The 26,015-nt window shown below is 39.6% G+C and overlaps 3 protein-coding genes across 13 annotated transcripts in view; 2 read left to right on the top strand and 1 right to left on the bottom strand.

The window, feature by feature from the left end:
• Nucleotides 1-397, bottom strand: part of ARID4B (AT-rich interaction domain 4B) — a 98,517-nt gene extending 98,120 nt beyond the window's left edge. Inside the window, exon 1 of the mRNA XM_039352994.1 lies at nt 133-397. The gene's annotated coding sequence lies outside the window, so the exon portion shown is untranslated. The remainder of the gene's footprint in view (nt 1-132) is intronic.
• A 293-nt stretch (nt 398-690) lies between these two features.
• On the top strand, nt 691-10,340 carry GGPS1 (geranylgeranyl diphosphate synthase 1). Of its 9 annotated transcripts, none has more exons than XM_039353001.1 (5): nt 691-884; nt 2,342-2,434; nt 3,339-3,441; nt 5,585-5,655; nt 6,610-10,340. In XM_039353001.1, exons 3-5 carry the CDS (start codon nt 3,372-3,374, stop codon nt 7,369-7,371), a joined length of 903 nt encoding a protein of 300 aa, XP_039208935.1. In that variant the 5' UTR covers nt 691-884; nt 2,342-2,434; nt 3,339-3,371; the 3' UTR covers nt 7,372-10,340. The 9 variants fall into 9 exon arrangements, with proteins under 9 accessions (XP_039208935.1, XP_039208934.1, XP_039208933.1 ...); XM_039353000.1 differs by having other exon boundaries at nt 692-884; nt 2,367-2,434; XM_039353002.1 differs by lacking the exon at nt 691-884 and adding an exon at nt 894-1,050 and having other exon boundaries at nt 2,367-2,434.
• A 1,968-nt stretch (nt 10,341-12,308) lies between these two features.
• TBCE (tubulin folding cofactor E) overlaps nt 12,309-26,015 on the top strand; it is a 29,401-nt gene continuing 15,694 nt past the window's right edge. Inside the window, exons 1-8 of one of the 3 annotated variants that reach the window (XM_039352986.1) lie at nt 12,309-12,472; nt 13,742-13,880; nt 19,889-19,973; nt 22,029-22,220; nt 22,857-22,945; nt 23,953-24,052; nt 24,859-24,961; nt 25,935-26,011. In XM_039352986.1, the coding sequence (XP_039208920.1) occupies nt 13,781-13,880; nt 19,889-19,973; nt 22,029-22,220; nt 22,857-22,945; nt 23,953-24,052; nt 24,859-24,961; nt 25,935-26,011 (746 nt within the window). In that variant the 5' untranslated portion in view covers nt 12,309-12,472; nt 13,742-13,780. Of the gene's footprint in view, nt 12,580-13,741; nt 13,881-19,888; nt 19,974-22,028; nt 22,221-22,856; nt 22,946-23,952; nt 24,053-24,858; nt 24,962-25,934; nt 26,012-26,015 lie in introns of all 3 variants that reach the window. The other 2 variants (XM_039352985.1, XM_039352987.1) reach the window with 2 other exon arrangements.

Here is a 26,015-nt window from a genome sequence, read left to right as displayed (position 1 = left end):
ACAATCCCAAAAGCGCGTCGCTCGCTCGCTCCTTCTCCGCTCCCCCTGCGGAACTGCTTCGGCCTTCACCGGGGAGCTCCGCGAAACGCCCAGGGCCGGGGCCCCGCAGCCTCTTCCCCGGGGCAACGTTACCTTTTGTTCCACGGCTGTCGCCCGCTCGCTGGTCCCCCAAACCTGCCGGGGGGGGGCGAGGAGGACGGAGCCTCCTCTCGACGCCGGGCCCACTCGCCCGGGCCCCGCTCCCGCGTCCGTCCCTCCAGCGATCGCCGGCCTGGCTCTGAGACAGGGAGGGCGCGCAAAGAGGAGGCTTCTCACTCCCGTCCGAGCCCCGGTGGCGACGGCGACAGCAGCGGCTCAGCTCCAAGCTGTTCCGTCCCCTCCCCCGATCCGATGAGTGATTGACACACCGGCGCCCGCCCTCTCCCCCGCCTTGCCCGGTTCGCATTGGCGCGCGACCCAAGCGGCCCGCCTACTCGCCATCGCCATTAGCCGGTGTCTCAGAAACGCTGATGTAATTCCCACTCCAGTTCTATGGAAACAGAGACTCGGCTTCGTAGCGCCTTCTGGGTAACATGGTTTTGTCCCGCCCATTTGCCGCAGTCTATGAGGGAATTTTTCTTCGCCGCTACTACAGCTCCCGAGATGCCTCGCGAGGGCGAAGAGGAGAATGAGAAAATGGAGGGGGAGAGAGAGACGAAGAGGGCTTCTCGAAACGGGAGGAGGGGAGGAGCTCGCGCCTGCGCCAACAGGCCCCGGTGGCGCATTTTCCCTCCATCGGGCGGAGGAGCGGTCTAGGCGGGAGGGGTGGGGTTTGCGCTTCTCGTTACTAGAGTGAGGCGGCCCGAGGAGTGGCTGAGGCCGGTGAGGAAGCCGAGGAGGCCGCGGTAAGGTTGAAGCCGCCGCGCCACTGAGTCTCCGTTCGCTTTGACAGCCTCTTCTATTCGAGTGGCGGGTCCCTTCAGTGCTTCCCCGCTCTATTTCCTATCAGGTCTCTGTCGCTCCAATAGAAAAAGGCGGTGGTCCTTGACGAGAGAGAGTAGTCACCTCTTGGTAAACAGCCGGGGAGGGTGTTGGCGCGCTTGCTTGCCTCCTCTTCCTCTTTCGGTGTTTTCGCTTGAGCTGGCAGGAAAAGGGGGCGGCTCTTATGTGCAAATGTGACTGCCGGCTTCCCGGGATCGGTCGATGTTCATGACAGGCTGTTCTCTCTTAATGTAAATTAAGAGCTTTTTTGCCTCTTCCTTTGCCAGTTTTATTGTTTAATATATGTTGGGGGAGGTGTAATCGCTTTTATTGTTCAGTCTGAAGTATTGATTAGTGTAAAGAAAAAACGAGGATCTATTTTGTGGATTTTCTTTTAAGTACAAAGTCTCGTTATTTCCTACACGCAAGATCAGCTCCAGTTAAAATATTGATGTCTTTTGGTGCGTTTTCATTAAATTTCTAAAGCGTATTTTGGGCTATATTGATACAATGTTTTTAGTTAAGTACATTATCGAATCATTTCTTGGTGGACTTCTTCACATTTTTAAATTGTAGGATAAAGATGCCTAAGAAAACAAATTAAGACTTCATTGTGAAAGGGAAATACTGTATGTATCTTGTCCTATTTTTTTCTTAATTATAAAAACAGAAAGATAAAGTAGGATTAAGTACTTAAGGTTTAATTGGTTACTGTCAAATTCTTAAGGAAGTTTGAAATTTTATTTTAGCAGTCAATGTCAAATTTATTTAAGATTTCAGTAGTTTAATAAACTGATATTTTTTTCATTACACAAGTCAGTATAGAGTTTGTGGTATAATTTTTAAAAGAATATTCACAAACCATGGGAGCTTTGAAAATACAGTACTGGTAGTCCTCAACACTTGCGACAATTGAGCCCAAAATTTCTGTTAATAAGCAAAACAGTTGTTAAAGTGATTTTGCCCCATTTTCAACCTTTCTTTCCACAGTTGTTAAGTGAATCACTGCAGTTAAATTAATAGCATGGTTGTTAAGTGAATCTAGCTTCCTCATTGACTTTGCTTGTCAGAAGGTTGCAAAAGGTGATCACATAACCTTGGGACACCGCAACCATCATAAATAAGAGGCATTTGCCAAGCAGCTGAATTTTGATGATGTGACCATGGGGATGCTGCAATTGTAAGTGTGAAAAGCAGTTATAAGTCACTTTTTTCGGTGCCATTGTAACTTCTAATGATTTCTAAGTGAACTGCTGTAAGTAGAGGACTACCTGTACTATAGCTTCCATTTGACTCCCAGTGACTATAGGGAACAGTGCAGTACTGTATATAAGTGTACCACTTCCTCTTTCTGTTTAATAGTTTTGTTTTGATTGCTCAGTCTAGTTTACTATTCTGTGCACTAGTATTCAGCAGTATTCCATGGAGAACTACAGCTCAAATCCTGCTGAAATTTCTCAAGTCATATCGGCAGGTATGGAAATTTAGACTGAACAAATTTGCAATTACTTTATAAAAACGTCTGCCAAGTATGTAGCCCCACCCTTGTATTGGCCTCATCGTGTGTTAATTTCTGGTTCACTTAATTTTGGCTTACAATTTTTTTGTGAATTCCGTATTCGATACCTGCTTAATTTAGAGTGCATTTATATGAGCTGAGGCTTTATCAGTTCAGGTTTTCATTTCAATACATGGATTCTGATGCTTTGTGAATTTAGAGTAGATTGTTAATCTGGTCATTTTATTAGTTAAAATGCTGCAATAGTATATACTATTCTCTTTATATAAAACTAAGTAAACTAAGTAAAACTTTTGGGAAATAGAAATTATATGCTAGGAAACTACTAGTTTGGTTGTGTGTGTGTGTGTGATTGGCACATGCCATATTATGACTAGAGGTTCTGTATTTAAATTGCCTGAGATAAATTGTTTTAGTGCACAGCAGCTGCAGTGCAGTAAGATGCCTTCAGAGAGAAGGAAAAAAGAGATAAAGCTCAAACAAAAACTCTACTAAAAAAACATCTGAGAATGTTAAGTGTCCCATATGCAATATTTCAATCTGAAGGATGAGGTATTGGATTATGAAATTATTATTAGACTTATTAGTATATAAATAGGTACATGCTCATAAAATTTTCATTGTAGTATCTTCTCAGTAATATGGTGATTGGCTGATCTTGAATAGTGTGTTTAATGGTTACTTGAAATGACATCATAAATACTTCAAAGAAGTACCTGCCACTTCTATATTGGCACACTTTGCAACATTTTCTGTTGTTTCCCCTGCCTACATCATATGTTATTACTACAGTCATATATTTTAAGAATCTATAATCTGTCCTTTTTTCTTTTTCTTTCCTTTCTTTTTCTTTCTTCAGACTAAGGCACTGTTTTGGAAACATATTTTTAAAATGGAGGAACTAGAAGATTCATCCAAGAGAATTTTTTTAGAGCCATACAACTACCTGCTTCAGCTCCCTGGTAATATCTTATTGTTTGAATATTAGTGATGTATGAAAATATATAAATTGGGATAGCCATAGCAATCTCTTCGATTTGTGAGCTACACATTTTTCATTTATTCCCCAAATCAGCCTTCACTTTGTTCCCATTGTACCTGATCATCATGTTGTACTCTTGTTTTCAATCTACATAGCCTTGTTCTGTAATTATATGCCTCTTAACATATAAACCAGGATTTGTTTTAACAATGGTTTGAGCAAATCAACTTGTCTTACAGATGAGTAAATTGATAATGGTTGAATCATTTTTTTCTGTCAAAAGTCAAAAATAAAATTCTGGGTTTAATGATAGTAACAAACATGGGATCAGATAGTGGTTTAAAAAATCCAGTTTCTTTTTGCAGATCACTTACATATGGTAAGCAAAAAATTAAACTGCTTTGTGTATTGTGTGAACCCAGCCTAATATGAATTGCTTTCATTTAGGATGTTGTACAGACTGACCAAGTTGCATTTTGTTAATGAACTATGGCTTAGTGGGATATATGAATGCACCCATTGTGTTTTGCATAAGGCTTGACTAAAGTCAAAATTATGGATTAAATACTAATTTCAGTTATTTAAAATAAAATATCAATACCTAATCTTTCATTTAAAATCAGTGACATTACTATGTGTGTGTGTGGGGGGGGTATTTGGAGAGAGAGGGTATTCAAAAAATGCTTTGAAGACTGGAATTTTAATTTACATTTTGTCTATTACTTAGCAAAATAAAGAAAAATTCATGTTTGAGTTAGAGCTAATATCGTATGAATATAATTTTAAGCATTAATATAGTGATTAGCGACTGTAATAGCTTGGTATACACATCACCATGCAAAGCCATAACATAGTTGCATTTATCATTAAATATAAACATAGACTTTAACTTTATTTTTTGTGATGACCAAGCAACAGAAATGGGTGAAGAGAGTAGCCAGGGATTGAAATTGCTCTTTCGGTGCTTGCTTGTTTTTACCAGGACGAACCCCAAGGATATTAAAAAAAGAAAAACAGAGCAAATAATTTTTTTAACTCAAGTGTTAATCAGTTTGCTTTTAAGATCTTAATCTTTTTACTCAGCAATTGTAGCTTTACAGATTTCTATATGAAGTCAGATTTTTCTCTCCTATCTGCTTTTTGTAGCTTCCTGAAAAGCTCTAGAATTCTTGAAAGCTTATTTTTTTTACTTTTGAGTTTGTCCTAATAAAAATTACCCTTTATGAATGTTGAGGTTAAACTTGGTATAGGAAAAAAAAATTCTCCTGTCCTTTGCTTCTGGAAAGTTCCAGATATTAAAGGTTGATATCAATGCAATCCTTGAGTCCCAGTCCTTGGAAAAAAAGACTTCACTCTGTAAGATTTTCAGGTAAGCCCAGAGATATAGGATCCAATTTCAGCTTTCTGGTAGCAGTGCTTTGGAGTTAACAATAGGAAATATTGTGCAATATTATGCTGATAAAATATGCTAATTACAATTATTTGGCTAGTTTTAAGAATTGCAGCTGCCTTGTGCAAAGTTCTGCTGAGTGAACAAAGACAAGTGGTGATGATACACAATATAATAAGGTGTGGTCTGTAAATAAACTGGTAGTTCATCTACCTAAGTCTTTATTCCGAAAATGTCAAACTCATTCTGTGCGGCATTATCAGTCCTAATTGTCTAACATTATATTAAAATTAACTGACAGAATATTTACAGAGGGTGTTATACAATAGTATAAATTATAAAAATTGATGACATTGTTTGAAGTGTGAAATATTTCCAAAATATTGACATTTTGTACTCAAGGCAGTTTGATTGAAAACTCTCTCCCTATTCATTTAATACATTTCCTAGAGCAGTGGTTCTCAACCTGTGGGTCGGGACCCCATTTGGGGTCGAATGACCATTTCACGGGGGTCGCCAAACCATGCTGTCCGCCATTTTTTTCCCTTTTCCCTAGCTGTCCTACTCCCTCTTATTGGTGGCCACACCCACTTGGGGGTCACCACAACATGGGAACTGTATTATGGGGTCACGGCATTAGAAAGGTTGAGAATCACTGTCCTAGAGCTTATTACAAATAAATTATATGGAGTGAAAATGCACAGTATTATCTATGTTCTTTTTAAAATCATAGGTAAACAGGTCAGAAGTAAACTTTCTCAAGCCTTTAATCACTGGTTGAATGTTCCAGAAGACAAACTACAGGTGAGTTATATAAGTTAAACTGATTTGACAGTTAATACAATTTTTAAAAAGACAAAGGGAAATATAATTACTTTTTTCTTGTTCTGCTTGTATCTAAACATTTAAACTAAAGTTATTGTAGTAGTGTAATAGGTAAACCTCTGTAGTGGCCAACACCAAGATATTGAGCTGTGCAACTGCTTCAGATTGTGATATATTGAAACAGAATGTTATTAGCAAGGAAAAGAGCAATTTGGGCTTTCCGAACATTTTTATTTTGGGTTCTTAATGTAATACCTAAATGAGTGGTGCCTACCTTGATCAATGCTTATCAGGGGCCAAATATTTCTTGAAACACATCCCCTACTTTGCACTTTAATTTGAACTATGCAATGAGGAAGGCAGTTTTCCCAAACATATCCCAGCCTATTTCTACTTCAAGTCTCCTGGCATATGTGTCAGATCAAATATATTTCTGCTTCTTCTGTAAGTAATATGATGAAAGAAAGTTGATGAAGAATATAAATAACTTGGTTAGCATGCCAAGCCAAAGCATTCATTTCTTGATTGCTGTTTTCAAACATTTTAAATGCTTTAATCACAAGACTGAACATTACATGTGTGTTGTAATATCATAAACATTAATTCTGTAGTCAGGTGTATTACGTTTGATATCTGTATGTATATACAGTACATCATCTGTTTTCATTTATGAGTTATTGTGCATATAGGTCATCTGTTGCCAATTGTGTAAGTTCATACTAAAAAAGCCACTCTAGACAAACAAAAATATAGAAATACAGACAGTAGGGTTTGTGCTTCCAATGGGAATGACACAGTCAGTAAGATGGAATTAAAAGCCTGATTAGCAGAGAGAATTAACATATTGCAAGAAGAAATGAAAATTGAAATAATCAGGAAATCTAAATATAGAAGAACAATAGCAATATAAAACTGTTTTGTCTTTTTTATTAGATTATAATTGAAGTTACAGAAATGTTGCACAATGCAAGTTTGCTTATAGATGACATAGAAGACAATTCAAAGCTACGACGTGGTTTTCCAGTGGCCCATAGCATTTATGGAATACCGTATGTGATAAACTGTGCAAACTTTGTATATTTCCTTGGTCTACAAAAGGTTTTAACACTTGATCATCCAGATGCTGTAAAAGTATTCACTCGTCAATTACTTGAACTCCATAAGGGCCAAGGCCTGGATATTTACTGGAGAGATACATATACCTGTCCTACGGAAGAAGAATATAAAGCTATGGTTCTGCAAAAGACAGGTGGCCTTTTTGGACTAGCCGTGGGCCTTATGCAGTTATTTTCCAGTTATAAAAGTGATTTGAAACCACTCCTTAACACTCTTGGGCTCTTCTTTCAAATTAGAGATGATTATGCAAATTTACACTCCAAAGAATATAGTGAAAACAAAAGCTTTTGTGAAGACCTAACTGAAGGAAAGTTCTCATTCCCAACTATTCATGCAATATGGTCAAGGCCAGAGAGCACACAGGTTCAAAATATTCTGCGACAGAGAACTGAAAATGTGGATATAAAAAAATACTGTGTACATTACCTTGAGAATGTGGGGTCCTTTGAATATACCCGGAAAACACTAGAAGAACTTGAGGCTGAAGCTTATAAACAAATTGGGTTGCTTGGGGGCAACCCTGAACTTACAGCATTAATTAAACATTTAAGCAGAATGTTCAAGGACAATGAAAATTAACAAAGTTATCAATTGAATGTTTCTGAAAGGATCAAGAAATTGCTCTAATTGTTCATATGAATTATGCTGAAACAGGTCTTAAGAGGTAACTGAAGATTTGTGCATACAATATGGTACCTTGAAATTTCAATGTTCAGTTGCTTATACAAAATCATGTGACAAAAGTCAATTAAAATAGCTTCAAAATCTCTCAATGATTTTGATTTGTAATCCCATTTCTCAATGATTTTGATTTGTAATTTTATTTCATTATCACTTAATTCTGATTATGTGACACATAGCAAAAACTAGTGCAGTATGACCTAGTTTTTTTAAGATGAGAAAATATCAAAAGAGGAAAGAGGATGGTAGTACCCAAAAAACACAATGCTACATTGAAGGCTTTTGACATAATTCCTACTGCTAAAGCTAAGTACAGGTAGTCCTCATTTACTGATCACTCATTCAGCAACCATTCAAAGTTGTGGTGATGCTGAAAAAGAGGTTTTGCACCTTGTCCTCAAACAATAGCTGTCACAGCATCCTGTCATGTGATTATGACTTGGGTGCTTGGCAATGTGCATTTATGATGTTTTAAGAATTCCTCAGTCATATGATCACCATTTGTGATCTTCACAGCCAGCTTCCAACAAGCAAATAAATGGGGGGGGGGGAATCAGAGAGTTGCTGGTCATGGTCACTTGATATTAACTTAATGAGTGGGTAATTCATTTAATAACTGCAGCTAGAACTGATGTCATAAGTTGGCACAATCACATGACATTTCATTTTACAACCATGTTGTTTAATGATGGAGTTGAGTCCCAATTGCAGGAGGACTACCTGTAATACCATTGGCACATGAAATTTCCCTCTGCAGTCTGAAAACTCGTGTGTATTATCTGTTAAGGTAGCTATATTCAGATTTCATATACTGTACATATTAGAAAATGTGGAAAACAAGAGCTAGTAAGGAATCAAATTAGTGCCTAATAATCAAATTATTAGCTAGTGAAAAATGTTTATAAATGAGGTACTGCTTTTCTTCAAGAAGTACACTCTCAAACTGCTGGAAACTAATCTTACTCTGAGTGAATATACCAGGGGTCTTCAAACTTGGCCCTTTTATGACTTGTGGACTTCAATTCCCAGAATTCCTCAGCCAGCTGAGGAATTCTGGGAGTTGAAGTCCACAAGTCATAAAAAGGCCAAGTTTGAAGACACCTGGAATACACCAATGCATTCCCAAACCCCATTTCCTGTAACTACATCAATGTTGATCTAAAATCTTAATTCCAAGGCAAAAATAAGTAATTGCAAAGAAAAAAAATGGGGTAACTGTAATCAATTATCTCCCCAAGACAAGATAATTTCACCTGGTAAATCTGACTTATAGAGGGGATTATGTAGGATAGCCTTATAGTATAATTAATATAGGCAGGCAATAGGTATTAAAACACATAATTCCATTAACTAAAGGATTATGCTAAATGGTATTTTACTACTATCTTTGATGTTAATTTTTTGTGGGTTTATGAATATAACGTATTACATTTATGCGACCTCTATTTGGAATCCCATTTGCCTCATTTTTGGCTAGGCTTGGATTTTGCTCACTACAAAGTGGCTGATACTGACACACATACAGTATGTAAAAAATATATTTGATATAGATGCTTAGGTAAACTCTACATATTTAAAAAATAAGCTAATATGAAACCAGCTATTTATACAAATCAACAAAAATGGTTAAATAGTATCTATTTTGCGGAATGCAACCACTTTTTATAATTAACATAGCTGGTGATATAATTACAGATTCAGTTCCAAAATTAAGAGCAGAAACATAGCATCACTCTATAATTCACTCTCCCAATATCATGCTTTACTATATGATCCTGGGAAAAGATGTAGCCACAGACAGAGGTATGTTCACACCCAAAGGACCTTTTGGAAATTCAAATCAATGCAGAGCCTTTGTAATTAGCATCTATTTCAGGCTGAAAATCAAATAATTTTATATTTCGCTCTCCCCCTTCCCTCCTTAGGTAGAGTGTTGGTATGGGCAACCTAGAGCTATCCTTCCTCATCAATAATATTGCAGAATTGTAGCAGTTTAATAATTCAGCAAAATTATTTACCAAAAAGCATGGAGAAAATCTCAAATGAAAACACCCAGTATCACTTTGATGATATTATAGCATTATCAATCTTTCTACCCAAATATTGACGAGATTTTTGGCTGGAAAAAAATGCCCATTGTTCTTACTATTCTGTCATATTCCTAAATTGATACCAAGGTCAAATAGCTGAACATTGTAATCCTAAAATTTAAATTGTCTCTATCCCTAAAGATAGTTCCTCCAATTAATGGAGTGTTGTTCCTTTTTAGCTCATCCGTCTTCATAACACAATTCCAGAAATATAGCTGGCCAATATTCCGGAGACAGACAAAGACAAGCTCAAGAGTGACTGGTTCTTGAAATTCCAGTCTAGTATACTGTGGAAAGAGGAAACCGTATTTCATGAGCTGAGAAGTAATTAACTCATGAAGACATGTGTTATTTTCATAAATAAATGCCCTCCTTTTTCAATTAACAGAAAAAGTAAGAAACATTTCAAGTGCAAAATTAATCCAGCTTATAGTAGATCTGCAGCATGGCAGGTGTCAAGTTTTTTTTGTCCCCTTTATTAACTGCATTGAGTTTGATGGTTTGCCAATGCCTAGCTTAAAATAATTCCTCACTAAATGCCTCCCAAATTTGTTCTGAAGGCTTTTAAAAAAAGAAAGATCTCTAAATATTTTATTAAGCAGTAAGTACATTAAATATAATAATCAGTGCAGCATGTTATTGGAAAATATCCAGAGTATTTAAATGTATGTTGTAACATTTGTTGGAAATGAGTTGGAGAACATGATGGTTTTACAAATTGTACATTCCCAAAGTATTTGGTGGGTGAAATAAAGCATACTATGAAAATCATAAACTGGTAAACTATATTAACAGCTGTGTTTTAATTACCAAGATTACAGCTTTCAAGTATTCAATATTTATCAGCCTTACAAAGTTGTTATGTTTTAGAATATCTGTCCCATAATAATAAACACTGTCCAGAAAAGCCCTGTTAATTAGCTCATACTGATTTTGTTAGCCAAAGGAACACTTTTCTGGACAGAAATGCAAAAACTTGTTTTGTGGACCAAGAATTTCCCCATATTATTTAACTCTTATTTAAAACTTCTATTAGTTGTTTTGATTCACTACATTGCATGATATTCTGGTTTTAATAATTATTTTCTCATCTTGAAATTACTTGAAATTGAAATCATCTTGAAATTAGATCCTAAAGTCTTAGTAAACTGTCACAGTACACTAGTTTAGTTCTTGAACCACAATTGAGCCCAAAATTTCTGTTGCTAGGTGAGACAGTTAAGTGAGTTTTGTCCCATTTTATGACCTTTCTTGCCACAGTTGTTGAGTGAATCACTGCAGTTGTTTAATTAGTAACATGGTTGTTAAGTGAATCTGGCTTCCCCATTCCCCATTGACTCTGCTTGTTGAGAAGGGTGCAAAAGGTGATTTATAGGACCCCTAGGACACTGCATAATATGAACCAGTTGCCAAAGCATCTGAATTTTGATTACATGATGCTTCAACGGTCATAACTGTAAAAAACAGTCATAAGTCATGTTTTCAGTTGTAACTTCAAATGGTCAACTAAAGGAATGGTTGTAAGTCAAGGACTACCCAAAGTATATTCCACAGGAAAAAGAGTATATACGAAAATGATTTTGGCTAAAAACATGAATTCTTGGGCTCCCAATCGCTTGCATATTTACTATGCAACCATCCTAGTTGTCAGAAATACTGCATAAATTTCAAGTTATTCGTTTGCACAGAGGAGAAACCTATAGTACTGTCACATCAATGAAATAAACTCCTAAAGGAATATTAGCCGTAGCACCAGAGAGGGGTTTCCCGCAAACTGCCCCTCTCACTCTCCCCTTTCCCCGGGGCGGACTCCGCGGTAGGAGTTTCAGCAACAGCCGCAGCTCCTTCTGCTTCAACCGAGCTGGTCGGGAAGCCGGAGAAGGGACGCTCGGGGGCGGCGATGGCGAGCGCCTCCCTCCGAAGCCGGCCGCGGGACTGCCCGCTTTCTCCTCCCGGACTCGGAAGTCCCGGTTCCCGGGAATCTGAAGCGACGAGTGCAGCCGCCGTCGCCGCCGCCTCAACCGAGCAGAAAAACAACAATCCCAAAAGCGCGTCGCTCGCTCGCTCCTTCTCCGCTCCCCCTGCGGAACCGCTTCGGCCTTCACCGGGGAGCTCCGCGAAACGCCCAGGGCCGGGGCCCCGCAGCCTCTTCCCCGGGGCAACGTTACCTTTTGTTCCACGGCTGTCGCCCGCTCGCTGGTCCCCCAAACCTGCCGGGGGGGGGCGAGGAGGACGGAGCCTCCTCTCGACGCCGGGCCCACTCGCCCGGGCCCCGCTCCCGCGTCCGTCCCTCCAGCGATCGCCGGCCTGGCTCTGAGACAGGGAGGGCGCGCAAAGAGGACGCTTCTCACTCCCGTCCGAGCCCCGGTGGCGACGGCGACAGCAGCGGCTCAGCTCCAAGCTGTTCCGTCCCCTCCCCCGATCCGATGAGTGATTGACACACCGGCGCCCGCCCTCTCCCCCGCCTTGCCCGGTTCGCATTGGCGCGCGACCCAAGCGGCCCGCCTACTCGCCATCGCCATTAGCCGGTGTCTCAGAAACGCTGATGTAATTCCCACTCCAGTTCTATGGAAACAGAGACTCGGCTTCGTAGCGCCTTCTGGGTAACATGGTTTTGTCCCGCCCATTTGCCGCAGTCTATGAGGGAATTTTTCTTCGCCGCTACTACAGCTCCCGAGATGCCTCGCGAGGGCGAAGAGGAGAATGAGAAAATGGAGGGGGAGAGAGAGACGAAGAGGGCTTCTCGAAACGGGAGGAGGGGAGGAGCTCGCGCCTGCGCCAACAGGCCCCGGTGGCGCATTTTCCCTCCATCGGGCGGAAGAGTGGTCTAGGCGGGAGGGGTGGGGGCCTGTCTTTCTCGCTACCAGAGTGAGGCGGCAGAGGCCGGTGAGGAAGCCGAGGAGGCCGCGGTAAGGTTGAAGCCGCCGCGTCGCTGAATCTCTGTTTGCTTCGACAGCCTCTTCTATTCGAGTGGCGGGTCCCTTCCGTGCCTGCCTCCTGTCTTTGCTTTCTTCCTGTGAGTCCCGAGTCTTCTGCTCCGCTCTCTGTTGTTTTATAATCCGACGTGCCTACCGTCCCTGGGTCCCTGCTCTGGCGCTGTCAGCGGTGTGCAACTGAGCTATGTCTCCAGGAGGCTGTAAACTCAGATGGGATGCAAGATCCAGTCTTTTTCAGTTACCGGGACCAGAGCTTTCCGAGTCGTGCTGAAGCCCCTCTTCAGGGAACCACCTCTCTCTAGCAGAGTAGGTGCTTAAATAAAGAGGGGCTCCAGCACGAGTCCGAAAACTCGGAAGACAAAACCTCTGGTCCCGGTGACCGACCTAGATTGGATCCTGCAACATTATCTTGTGACACGCATATTTGCCTTCATTCGGATGGGAGGCTTGGTTTTTCTCTTTAAAGATATTCGGATTTCTAGAAACGGAATGTGATTTTCATTGCAACTGGCCCTCAAACAACATAGACTTTTAGTTCTCTATGTATGAAAAAAAAATGCAGGATGTTAAAAAAATTCAGGATTCAAAATTGAAGTGGTCGTCCGGAGGGGGGGGGGATGTAGGATTAAGTTCTTTGGACATTGCACACCCACAAAACCCTTCTTTTTTGCTCTTGACGTCAGAAATGCTAATACTTTATGTGACAAATTTCTTGCATTTCAAGACATTGGGGAGTAATCAGTACCTGTTATGCTGTGGTGTAATTCATAGTAAAATTGCATTTTAGCTTAATTTTAGCAAACTCACCCTCATCCTTATTACATGAGACAATAAGTTGGCTATCCTGTAAAGATCCAAATATTGATAGAGGTATTACTATACAGTTTCTTGGAATTACTGCAAGATTATTTGATAACTAGATTTTACTCATTTTGCTGTTAGGTTTTTAATAAGCTCTTTATCCATTTTCAGATTTAATTCCTTAAGGTAGATGATGTAAAGTATATGTGCTATTGTCTCAGTAGGTGGCAGTACATGGATGACCTTTCTTGGGTTTAGAAAAGAAGTAGGTTCCTTTAGATGTAAAACCAAACATCCCAGAATAATGTATTAATACCCAAAAACGGCATGACTTTAATCACTAGGAATCTTGCTCAGTTTGAACCTAGATATAATGTACTGTATGTGATTAATTTCATGAGTGGCATAATATTTCAAAAGTACTGTTAATTCTTTCCCTAGCTCCATAAAGAAATATCCTGAACTCACCTGCTTTTCTTGATGAGTGATACCATTCCTTCTGATGCAGTTGGTCGAAGAATTCTCTGTAATGAAGAATATGGAACAGTACTTTATGTTGGTAAAGTTCCTCCTACAACAGGTAGAAAAAATATTTTTATATCCTATGTATTTTGTAAAATAAAAGGGTGACATTATTTATTGTTTTGTAATATTTATCAGTTGCTTCAAGACTCTGAGCAATCACAAGGAAAAAAATGGCACTAATAATCAAATTCCACAAGACATAATATTCATCAATTTTAAAAGTCACATTGATGTTCATTAACAATCATATTAGTAACCAGAGGTTTGTTGAAATAATATGATTTTAGGACTCTCCCAGAATGCAGGGAGGTATAAAGCCAGGTGAATGTGTAGAGATAGCATGTTCCATAGTGTGAGGGCTACTAATAAAATGGTTGCTTTGAATTCCTTTTAGAATTTATTATTTATTAATCAAACTTATATAGTCGCCCATCTCACCAACAGCAACTTTGGGGAGCACGCAACAATCAGATGAAAACAACAAATGTTAAAAACATATAAAAATTCATATTAGTACATATCATAAAAGCTAAAGATAAAGGCGAAGGGAGGATAAAAATAGCCACTTTAACAATGGAGCCATCTAAGCATGTCTTTTTGACTAGGAACTCTAGGCCTAATAACATAGGCAGGTCTTGAGGGCTCTTCAGAATATCAAAAGAGATGGAACTGATCTAATTTTTAGGGGGGGGGGAGAATATTTGATAAGGTGGGCACCACGGGAGAGAAGACATGTCTCTTGGGACCCAACAAATATATCTCTTCAGTCAATGAAACCCTCAACATGACTATTGTACCATGTCTAATAGAGTGGATTTATATAAGTGGGAAGAGGTGATCCCTCAGATAGTCCATCCCATGCATGAAGGGCTTTAAAGGTTAAAACCAGCATCTTAAATTGGACTTACATGCAAACTGCCAACCAGTGCAGCTCATGGAGCAGAGGTGTAGCATGCACTGTTCTAGGAACACACATAACTTCCCACACTACTGTGTTCGATACCAGCTGAAGCTTCTGGATATTCTACAAGGGCGTCCTCATGTGGAGCACACTGTAATAGTCCAATGTGAAGGTGATCAGAGCATGAGTGACAGTAAGCCGAGCCTGCCCATCCAGGAACAGATATAACTGGTGCACAAGAAAAAGCTGTGCAAAGATCCTTGTAGTTTCAATTGCCATCAGTTCATCAAACAGGAGTTATGAGGCTAGAAGGACTTTCAGGTTGCACAACAGGTCTGCCTGGGGTAGTGTGACTCCATCCAGTACCAAAGATGGTATAGTCTTAGAATCAGTGGACCCCAAAATACAAATCTATTCATCTTTCCAGGGTTGAGCTAAAGCCCATTGTTGCCCACCTAGACCCTCACTGCCTTCAGACGCTAGGATAACATATGCACAGCGTTGCATAACTCACCAGGAATGGAAATATATAATCGGGTTATATTGGCAACAGATGAGCTCTCCCAGCAGCCTCATGTAGATGTTAAGAGCAGAGAAAGCATCAAACCCTGTGGCACCCAGTGTAGTAGAGATAGAAGGCAGAACCTTTCCTTCCCAATCATCACTGACTACTGCTCCAGAAGGAAAGAGGCAAACCAGCACAGCACTGTGTTGCTCACCCCGAATCTTCTGAATCAGTCCAGAAGGATACCATGGTTGATGGTATCAAAAGCCACCAAAAGGTCAAATAGGGCAAGTATTGATGCTTGTAACCCCATCCTTCCCAGATCAGGGGTCACCTAAAGGCACGACGGATACCATATCTGTAGCAAGCCCAGGTCTGAATCCTGATTGAAAAGGATCCAGATAACCTGCTTCCTCCAAGGCCCTCTAAATCTGTTCCATGGCCACCTTTCCTACCACCTTCACCAGGATTCTGCAATGTCTTTTTGAAGGCGGGAGACAAACCACAACCTCTTTAAGAGGTAAAGGAACAAAGAAAAATTAACTACTGCCAGAACCCACTCACAAAGCTCCCGAGGCCACTGTGACAAGCCAGGAGGGGCCAGGATCTAAAGAACAGGTGATTGAGTTCATAGTCCTGAGGCCTCTATCTATTTCCTTACGTCCCACAGGTTCGAACCATTCCCAAATAACCAAGCAAAACTCCTCCCTAATAATCTCCTCTAGACCTGTGACAAGGGCAGTATTCTATTGCGTACAAATTTAAGCAACTTTATCTGACAGATGTTGTGCCGATTCCACTGCCTGTCCCTGTAAGAGGTTCTCCAAGCCTCCTTGTCCAGGGGTGTCCATCCCACTCAAAACAGAGCTGCAGGTTTGCAATCTCCAGATGCAATAAGGGCAGAGAAATACTGGTGCTTTGCCACACTTCTACCACAAAGTGGGCTCTAACCCATGTTCAGTTGAGTTTGTCCTTTATTGAGAACCAGTAATACTCTAGTCATCTCTTCTCTCATCTCCGTCAACTCATCTGTAAACCACAGAGAGTGCTGGAATCTCCCATTGGGAAGAGATCACATAGACATCCAATCCAAGGCCTCAGCCGTTCCGTTTTTCCAGTGCTTTTTTGTAAAAAAAAAAAAAAAAAGGGCCAGAACTCACACATGTCATACAACCTGCCTTGCCTACCCTACAAGGTTCCATCCCCAAAAGGTGCCAGAACTCCGTTCTGGGCGTTCTATGCCAAAAAAAGCCCTGCCTTTTTCTAATTGGCAGCCAAGACTTCAGATGGTCTGTGTAGCAGACCAATAGGGATAACCTCCAATTCATACTGAAACTACTCTGGATCCATCAATCTTTGGGGCTGGGCCAATCTATTGGGTCCATCCTCTCTGTGGTACCTGATTGTGCTAGAGAATCACATAGAAATCAGGGCATAATCCAGCCGTGACAGACCTCTTCCAATTTCAGATCACTTTGCCACAGCTCCAACAGAATCACCAAATCCAGAGTGTGACCACTGTTTCGAGTCAGGCTCTGGAAGACCTGGGATAGGCCATCACTATCTTGGAAGCCAAAGCCATCTCACTCCATTCCTATGGAAGGAAGATTAAAGTCCCCCCAAAACAAGACATTTGGGAATTCCATTGCCAATCCAGAAAGAGAGGCAAAGAACTAGGGCAGGGAAGTTGCTATGCAGCAGGAGATTAATACAACAGTAGCATTTCCAAATGATCCCTAAAGTCCAACTTAATGACCAGGATTCCACAAGTGGGGACGAGTGGAACAGTTCCCCTGAAAGCTGTAAGAGATTCCTTGGTGACAATCACCCCACTCCTGCTGTGGAGTCCTGGTTGATGGCACACTCAAAACTCAAGACAAATTTCAGGAAGGGAAACTCGCTCTTCTGAACCCAGCTAGGTCTTGGTAATATATGCCTGGTCAGCCCTCTCATCCACAGTCAAATCATAGATGTGGGGTTATTATAAACTGACACGGCATTTAGTAATAGCAACCAGAGACCAAGGTCCATTGAAAGTCCATTGAAAGGGCATTCGGGCTGAGATCAAGAAGCTGGAACTTGGAACTCCAAAACAATGGATTCCTGGTTCCAAAGAGTGGCCCCCTCAGTGTCTCCCACCTTAACTCTCCATGCCCGTCACCACCATAGTACTTTGGCCTGCTTCCATACCCCAAACAGTAACTCCATTCCCTTATCCAAGCCCTTTAGATCCCAGATCCGGGGAATTGCCTACTTTGCCAAGTATCCAAGGAAAGCCAGGCACCCTGAAACATTTACAAGTGCAGAGTAGCCAGCAGTCACTTCCCCACAACCCCACAGCATACACACAAACACACTCTTAATGCAAGACACCTTCCCTTGCTGCTTCCACCAGTGGGCAAGGGCTCCCTCCTTCACCTTTGTCAAATCATCCTTCAGCTCTCACCTAGAGGAAGGAATCAACGCACTCTTACCCACTAGTATCCAAGGACACTCCTCCCCTTCTACTTCCACTAGCTGTAAGAGGCTTTCTTTCCATTCACCACCACCAAATCCACCTCTGATTCTCACTCAGGGGAAGGAGAGAAAAGGAGGAGTTAGTCAGGCAACAGTGGGAAACCCCAAGTCCAGCTCTTAAACATTTCTCTAAACTGTCCCCCAATCCTGGGATTCCCTTCAATACCACACTCCACAGAAGCAGCTAGGCAGTCCAAAAACCCACTATCAGTCAGCATGATAGACATTTTCCTCCTCTGGGAAATAGCCTGAGCGCTTCTCCAGCCCAAATAGGTCCCTGCAGTAATGGACGCCTCAGAAATAGGCCAATCTGAGAATGTGAGAAATACCACAGTCTAATTTTAAAAAGTCACCCAGTTCCCAAGCATGGCAAATGTGATGGGCATGGCAGGCATGGTTAGCAGCTCAAAACAGCAAGTACTTCTGACCTCTGTCCCAGTTCTCCCACTGAGAAAATCTAGACTTGGCCAGGGAGTCTAATCCAGCAGTCTAACCTTCCTTCAGGTGAGTGTCACCCGCATGCACATAGCAAACAAAAAACAAAACTAGCATAAAACCACAAGGACAGTAGTTCTGAAGCTCCTGCTCCCTCCACCATCTTAACTAGAAGCTGTATAAACTAAATCTGTCTTCTTTTTGCCATGTTTGACTGCCACAGATTTCTTTTCCAACTTTTTTCTACTTTGAGTTCAGATACAAATGTGTTAGTGTAAATATTTCTTTTGTTTGCTTACAAGTTGGTATATTTTGAATTAATAGCTGAAAAATGTAGCCCTCAGCCTAAACTGTTCTTTTAAAATGGCTTACCCTTCTGCTCTTCAAAGTGGATGCTAGAATTATGAATCACGCAACCTGATAACTCTTTGAAAAAGAGCTTTGAGTCTTCATAACGTGTTTTTAATGAAAAGAGGTCCTCAATGAATCTGGAAGCGTATTTCAGTTTGATAAACATTGACAGAAATGCAGTGATACCATAGCAGATATAAAATAATCTGAAGTGAAATAAATGTTAGAGATACTTTCAGTAGATTACTCAGAAGGAAGATTCATTGAAATTTAAAACTGTAATTTAAGTCAAGAAGTTGTCTCCTCAACTTGAAAAACAGTGCATTACATACTAAAGCTTAAGCCTTCAACCTGAGTTTATTCTAGGTCAGTGGTGGTGAACCTATGGCACGCGTGCCAGAGGCGGCACTCAGAGCCCTCTCTGTGGGTACTTCTCTGAACTGCTGGTGGCAGGCTGCGGAGCCCAGAGTGCACCGGTTGATGGACACTGTCAGCCCCCATGCGCTCGCAGGCCTCTGTGTGCGGGGGCCAATGGTGTCAGGCAGCAGCTGCCCCGGCCCCTGCCTTGCCTTGCCCTGAGATAATGGCACCTCCACTCTACCTCGCCTCAACCCGCAGGACGAGCCTCCTACCCACCATCCCACCTGCCAGTGACCCCCCCTGGATCTCCTCCAACCCTACCTGGCCCCCACAGGCATCCCTCCCCACAAGCAACATCAAGGTGACCATGCCCACCTTGGCCATACCCACCCAGTCTGCCATGACCACCATAGCCACGCCCACCCAGTGGGCCACGGTGGCAATAAATAAACAAACAGAATGCTAAAATAACAGAGTTGAAAAGGTTCATTTTGGCAATTAGGTCCAAATGTCAAAAAAAAATGGTGTCTCTTTAAAATGAAAATGTTAATTCATAAGTCTTATTGTTGCAACCTAAACATGCTGAAACTTTGTTATATTTTATGTATTATTAGAAAACTCAGTTCTTCTGCTAATTATGTAGTTGAATTACTAACAATGATGGAAGTTGTTACAGAGCTTGAGACAAACCCTACTGCTACACAGGAAGTATCTCTGAAGCAGTTGCTCTATTAGAATATTCTTTTTCCAAATCAGACTTGTAGATATTATGATATAAGTTGTATACATTTATGATAGTGTAGCTTTTTAAAATTTAGAAGTAGCACTTCTGTCAATATAAAAATAATTTCATAAGAAAGAGGCAGACTATGCAATTTTGAGCACAGAGAGAACAGATCAGATCACCTGAGTAGCTATTAAGACCTTAAATAGATTTTATTGCTGAACCATTTTGAAAGTTGCATTTATAAAGCATTTATGTTTATAATATTAGGAATTTGGCTTGGAGTTGAATGGGATAACCATGAAAGAGGAAAACATAATGGTAGTCACGAAGGAATACAGTATTTCAAATGCAGGTTAGTTAATCCTGAAATGCAGTTTCCCTTTTCAACAAATAAATAGCATATGCAAATTACAAATGAATCAGGCAATAAGATTAGTATTTTCCTTTGACTCTTAATAATATTACCTGGCATGCAGTAACTTGAATGCATTGTATTTTTGCACCAATTAGCCTTAGCAATGTAGAATGATGTTTATTGCCTTTACTGAATCTTTTTGAAATTTTCAGCCAACTGCCTAATTTATTTGAATTACTGGGGATCAAACAACTTATTTAAGTAGTTTGTTTTTTTCCCATGCCAGATATTTAATTTTGCTCTTTTCTCTTTTGATTATGGGACTTTCAGAGCTTTGAAGATTATTTTGTAAAATAATGCTGAATATCACCCAAGCACATGGACAGAATACACAAACACATACTTCTAAGCAGTAGATTAATTATACAAATAAGTACATATTTATGAATTCTCCTATTCATAAAAATGTATTTGTAACCTCAAATCAATATTGATGATGTGTTCATGTGCAGAACAACAAAAATTTTGAGTTGCCATTCTGTGCATGACTTTTTTTATACTGGTGATCTTGGTGGTTAAAATGGCTCCCTGAGCCTAGTGTTCTGAAATGCAAGGAGACTCTGGTGAGCCCTAAGAGAAAATATGCATGCTAGATAGGCGTTCTTCAAGTATGACTTACTGTTGGCCGTGAGTTCAGTGTTAATGATTTAGCAATACGGTACATCCAGAAAAAGGAGCAAATCTGCCAATCTGTAAATGAAACCACAACAGAAACTGCCAAATTAATGTCTGTAGAGTGAGGCATTGATGAAAAAAATTGGAAAGGTAGCTAAATTTGTAGATTCATGAGATGATGATCAATTTTAAAAAAGCAGAATAGACCACAAAGTTGTGAGGCTTAAAGCCAAAGAAGTTTACAGCCACCTCACACACTTCAAGAGCAGTGTTCTACCCTTCTTGGCTAGTGCTGATTGGTTTGCACATTTCGAAAAGTGAAACAAGTAGTCCTCAACTTACACCCACAACTGAGTCTGAAATTTTGGTTATAAGATGTTGAAGACATTAAGAGGGTAACCATGTGAGGACTCAATTTTACAACTGCATCATGGCTTTCCAAGGCATGGTTGTTAAGTAGCCATGTGGGTCATTAAGCAGAGAGTGGAGCACCTCAGAGGTGGGGGAGTCTCTGGGAGTCCCAGTGCAGGCCAAGTGCAAGTTACGGAAAAGGAAAAGAAGCTTTAGTTGCCCCAGCCTGATCCAGCAGTGCAGTGAAAAGGCTTCACACCCAGGAAGCACAAAACCCTTGGGAAGCTTCCACAGTGGGACAAGAAATCAGCCACCCCCTACCAAGGGCTGAAAACCAGGAAGTCTCCACAAAGAACACAAAGCAGCTTCCCTGCTGGAAGCTCCAAATGCCTGGGAGGTCCAAAGGGTGTGAAGCAGCCACACACACCCATGCCAGCTGACCTTCACCATTTTTAAGCTGCCTTTACTATGAAGAAGACGCGCTAGTACGCACTAGTACACGCTAACTCAGAATTCAAGATTTCACAGAACATTATTATTTTATATAATATGAATTTATTGTACTAGTGCAGAGGTCCCCAACCTTTTGGGCACCAGAGACTGGTGCCGTGGAGAAAGGTTTTTCCGTGGACCAGAGGGGACATGGTTTTACTTACTGCCTGCATCCTGCAGATGGGGCTTTGTTTGTTTGTGCGGACCGGTGGCAGGCATGCTGCGGACTGATGCCAGTCCACGGACCGGGGGTTGAGGACCCCTGTACTAGTATTTTTGTGTTTAACCACTCTGGACCAAATTGGAGACTGCAAATACGGCAGCTAAAATAGAACTTGAAAAATATTTGAAATTCCTCCCAACTATTTCAAGACCGTATCGGAAACAAATCAGCCTTGATTTGATCTATACCCGGAACATCAGCTAAAACACATGCATTTTTGATTCAGGAACAGATCATCTGGAATCATCTGTTTCTTGAATAAGATATTTTATAAACGCTTTTAAAAAAAACTGTTGTCACTTTCCTTCCAGGCATCCTACAGGTGGATCCTTCATTCGCCCAAACAAGGCAAATTTTGGAGTAGATTTCCTTTCCGCCGTTAAAAAGAAGTATGGATTGAATGAAAATGAACATGATCCAGAAAGTGAAACTGCACTGTCATTAGTAATTGGAAGTAAAACTGTAGAAACAGTTGGATTTGATTCCATTAAAGAAAAACTAAGGCAAGTACAGTTCCCCTGAAAATGAGCAGCACCAGAATGTTTGAATATATTCCGATACTATTAGAATGTTCTGTTGCCCAGTTATTGATGCTACTAATGTATTCATATGTTTATATCACACTCTATTATAATAATTGCCCTAGTTCAATTTTTCTACAATTTTACTGTCTTGGTTTTTAGATCTATCCTGTAGCTGTTTATTTGTTGTATGCATTGATTATAGCATCTTCTCTCTCAGAAATATACATTGTTTTAGTGGTGCTGTGTCTTTGGTGCTACAGAACAGTAGCATAAAAGACTCATCTGAGAAGGGCTTCTATTGCTCCTGCTGATTTGGCAGTATGCAGGATTTCAGCAGGCCTTTGATTAGAAAAACTCAGTAATTGATCCTGAAATATTAATATCTTTATCTTAAGTAAAGTAAGGCAATGAAGCTTGGAGGGAAAGCATATAACCCTTTTTCCTTGGGTTTTGTTTTCTTTTTGCTTGAATATTTTCTACTTCAACAGCATTTTGCCATCTTTGCATCACCTTGCCTCGCTCTCTTTTCTGTCTGTCAAAAAAATAGCTTGATACTTCACTCTTGATAAGGACAAAAAAAGGACAACGCTTTTCTAATGTGACACTTTTTTGTAGGCAATTGAATACCTTAAGTGACATTTCAGTAGATGCATGTGCCGTGAGTCTTGCAGGTCAAGAAGAAGAAATCAGAAAATCATGCCCTAGTATCCTTTTTATTATTGTCAAACTGCTTATACAGTATGTGGGTCTGAAACATAGTATTGATTTCAATAATTAGATGAGGTTATAAGTACAGGAAACTTCCTTAAACAAAATTATTAGTAGTCTAAAATTAAAGACTTTTGAAAAACAGTGTGAAATATAGCATTTTCCATGACCACAGTCCACTGTGCCTTTTGCATTGGGGCAAATTTTGAAGATAATACAGAGAAAAAGTACATTCTAGTGGTGGTACCCTAAACAGCATATGAAAGTAATATGTTCTATTACTGAGAAAATAGATGAGGATGTCTTTGGAAAATACAAATAAATTGTAAAAGTAATGTATTTTAAAACAGTTGATTTTAAATAAAATATATTTCTGGGAATGCGGGATAAAATTAAACCATTCGATGTATCAAGAAAATAAAATGGGAAATTTTTAATATAAAAAGATTATACAAAAAACCCTATATAACAATGAATAGAAAGTAATCTTGTTTTCAATTGGAATAAACATATTAAAAATAATGCTGATTTTCATGGCTAAAATTACAAAAATGACAATACCATACTATCAAAAAATACAAGTTCTCTGTGGGAATGTTAAAATTAATGTCTGATCTAAATTCTCTTGAGTTTATACACATATCCTGGAGTTCTTTATACAATTCCTCTGACCAAAAATGGATGGTGCAGTTTCCTTGCCATTTTATATATAAGCTGTGCAATAGGGTTAAGACTGTTCCCCCCCCCCCATTTTTTAAATCTATCTCTTCTCAGAAAAAATGGGAAGAATATTAGATGTGGCTGGTGCTGCCATGTGCACAAAGTGGCCCAATCTGTAGCTCTGCTTGCTATGGCTAACCTGTCCCCATATAGTCCCTTGTTATCTTCTCCCTGTTTGAACTTTGGTATTTCTTGAGTCATGGAATCCTTGACCTAGCATAATGCAAGATCGTATTTCTTTATTGTATTTATTGCAATATTTTTCTTAAATATATTTGCTCAGATATTCGCCAGATAAATTTATCAAAAAATCTTTTGTCATCTTGGAAAGAAGTGTTAGCTATTGCCTGCCAAACTGAAAATTTAGAAACACTTAATCTCAGGTATTCACAAATAATTTCATAATGTGTAGATGTGCTTAGATTTTTGTTTGGGGGTATTTTTTTCTTGGTTCAAATGAGTAAGACAATTTTTTCTGATTTCTCTTCTTTCAGTGTGCCCAAAGAAAAACTGCGCCAGCTTTTCCCTTGATTAGAGTTTCCTTGAACAATACAAGGTTCCACAAGGGAATCATAGAAAAATCACATTTTCCTCTTCCATTTTTCCAGTGATAGTCTCTACTGGATTTCTGCCCTTCTGGAAAATGAAAGAGCCTTTCCGTTTGTGAAAGAGAACTCTAAAGCCAATCCTTTGTCTGTATCAAATAGTGTAAAATCATTTTAAATATATATGTTAATGATGCCAATACTCATTTTACATTGTGGTCCCTGCTAGTTTTTAGCATCCTCCTCAAATTATTATTTTTTCTTTAATTCCCTTGGGTGCCATCCTTACATAGCAAAGGATGAATTCCTTTTCAGAATATATGTGCACCACCAATATGGGGCTTTTTCTTTATTTTAGAAACAAAACTTCTGCCTATAATTTGATTCTGGAGTTAGGATCTTACGCCTTAAACTAATACCATAGATTTAATATGACTTGAAAGTTATGTTACATCTCTGAAATTTCAGTGTCTAACTCTGCATTTGTTTCTGACATTAGGAGACCAATGTAAGCAAAAATGATAAATTAAGAGAAATGTAAAAGAAGATCTAATATAACTTTGTCTTAAATTATAATAGAAAGATTGATGTACTAGATTTGTTCCACTTTCTAATGTGGTATTTTTTCCTCAATTTTGGAATAGTGAAAACAAAATGAAATTTCCACCTGTTCTACCACCTGCTTCACAAACATTTTGCAAACTCAGAGTTTTGGCACTTAATCAGACTGGAGTAACATGGACTGAGGTAATACAATTTTGGTCTTTGAAAGCTTATGGTTATTTCTTAATCATATCATTTGTAATTCTTATAAAACACTAAAAGCTATATAAGTCAACATTCTTATAAAATATGCAATCTTTGCAAAAGTTTATACATGAATTTTTTTCTTAGCCAGATTCCTTACCTGTTCCTTAACTATCATCATAATTTATTCTTCCTCTAGTTCCTGTAGGATATTACTTATGAAAACTGAGGGGAAAATGTATCCATATTTTGCCTCATCAATTGTGTCATCAATGGTATTGACACTATGTAAACTTTGCCTAAATTGCATCCTGGAAAAATAAAAAGAACAATAGATTTTCCAATAAAATGATGTAATTCTACTAGCTTTGCATGTCATGATAGCAGATATGCCTCTTCCCATTATGCAGATATGCACATAGTTTTTTTTTTTCAAACGTTGAAATGTTTTCCAGCTTTTCTGAGTTAGATATAGAGTTTTTTAAAAGTTAATTATTTATTTAATATCTCTAGGTGCCCATCTCAAGGCAATGCCTCTGATCAGTGAATAACTGGTTTCAAAGATTTCTCATCTTGCTCATGAAGTGTTCAGAGTTTCCTATTTAATTTCCCTCCTTTCTATCTCTAGAAGCTTCCATTTCAAAGTATGGGGAGTACCGTGAAATGTGATTTCCCAGGTCTTCACTGTTCTCTCATTTTTTCTGTTATGACATGAATGTGTTTGATTCCAAGTTCTCTGCATTTATCTCTAGTAAGATGGCTCTGCCCACTGTTGAACTCAGCATCCCTTCCAAGAAAGAAACTGTTTTTTTTAATTGAAAATAGATCCCCTAACCATGAAATACATTTCAAGGTAGCTCTGAATATTATTGAAATGAGTTTATAAAGTTGGTATAACTTGATTTTAATGTGTCCTATGCCTACGAAGGCAAGTGAAATTTGCTGTTTGGACTAAATGGTGTTTTCCCATTAGGTTCTTTTATGTGCTACAGGGTGGCCAGCTCTTGAAGAACTGTACCTTGCTTCCAATAGCATTTCACTTTTAAAAAGGTAT

This window comes from Crotalus tigris, unplaced genomic scaffold (assembly GCF_016545835.1).
Source record: "Crotalus tigris isolate CLP2741 ecotype Arizona unplaced genomic scaffold, ASM1654583v1 scf7180000018486.1709376, whole genome shotgun sequence".
NCBI classification, from domain to species: Eukaryota; Metazoa; Chordata; class Lepidosauria; order Squamata; family Viperidae; genus Crotalus; species Crotalus tigris.
This window is presented reverse-complemented; position numbering and strand designations above follow the sequence as displayed.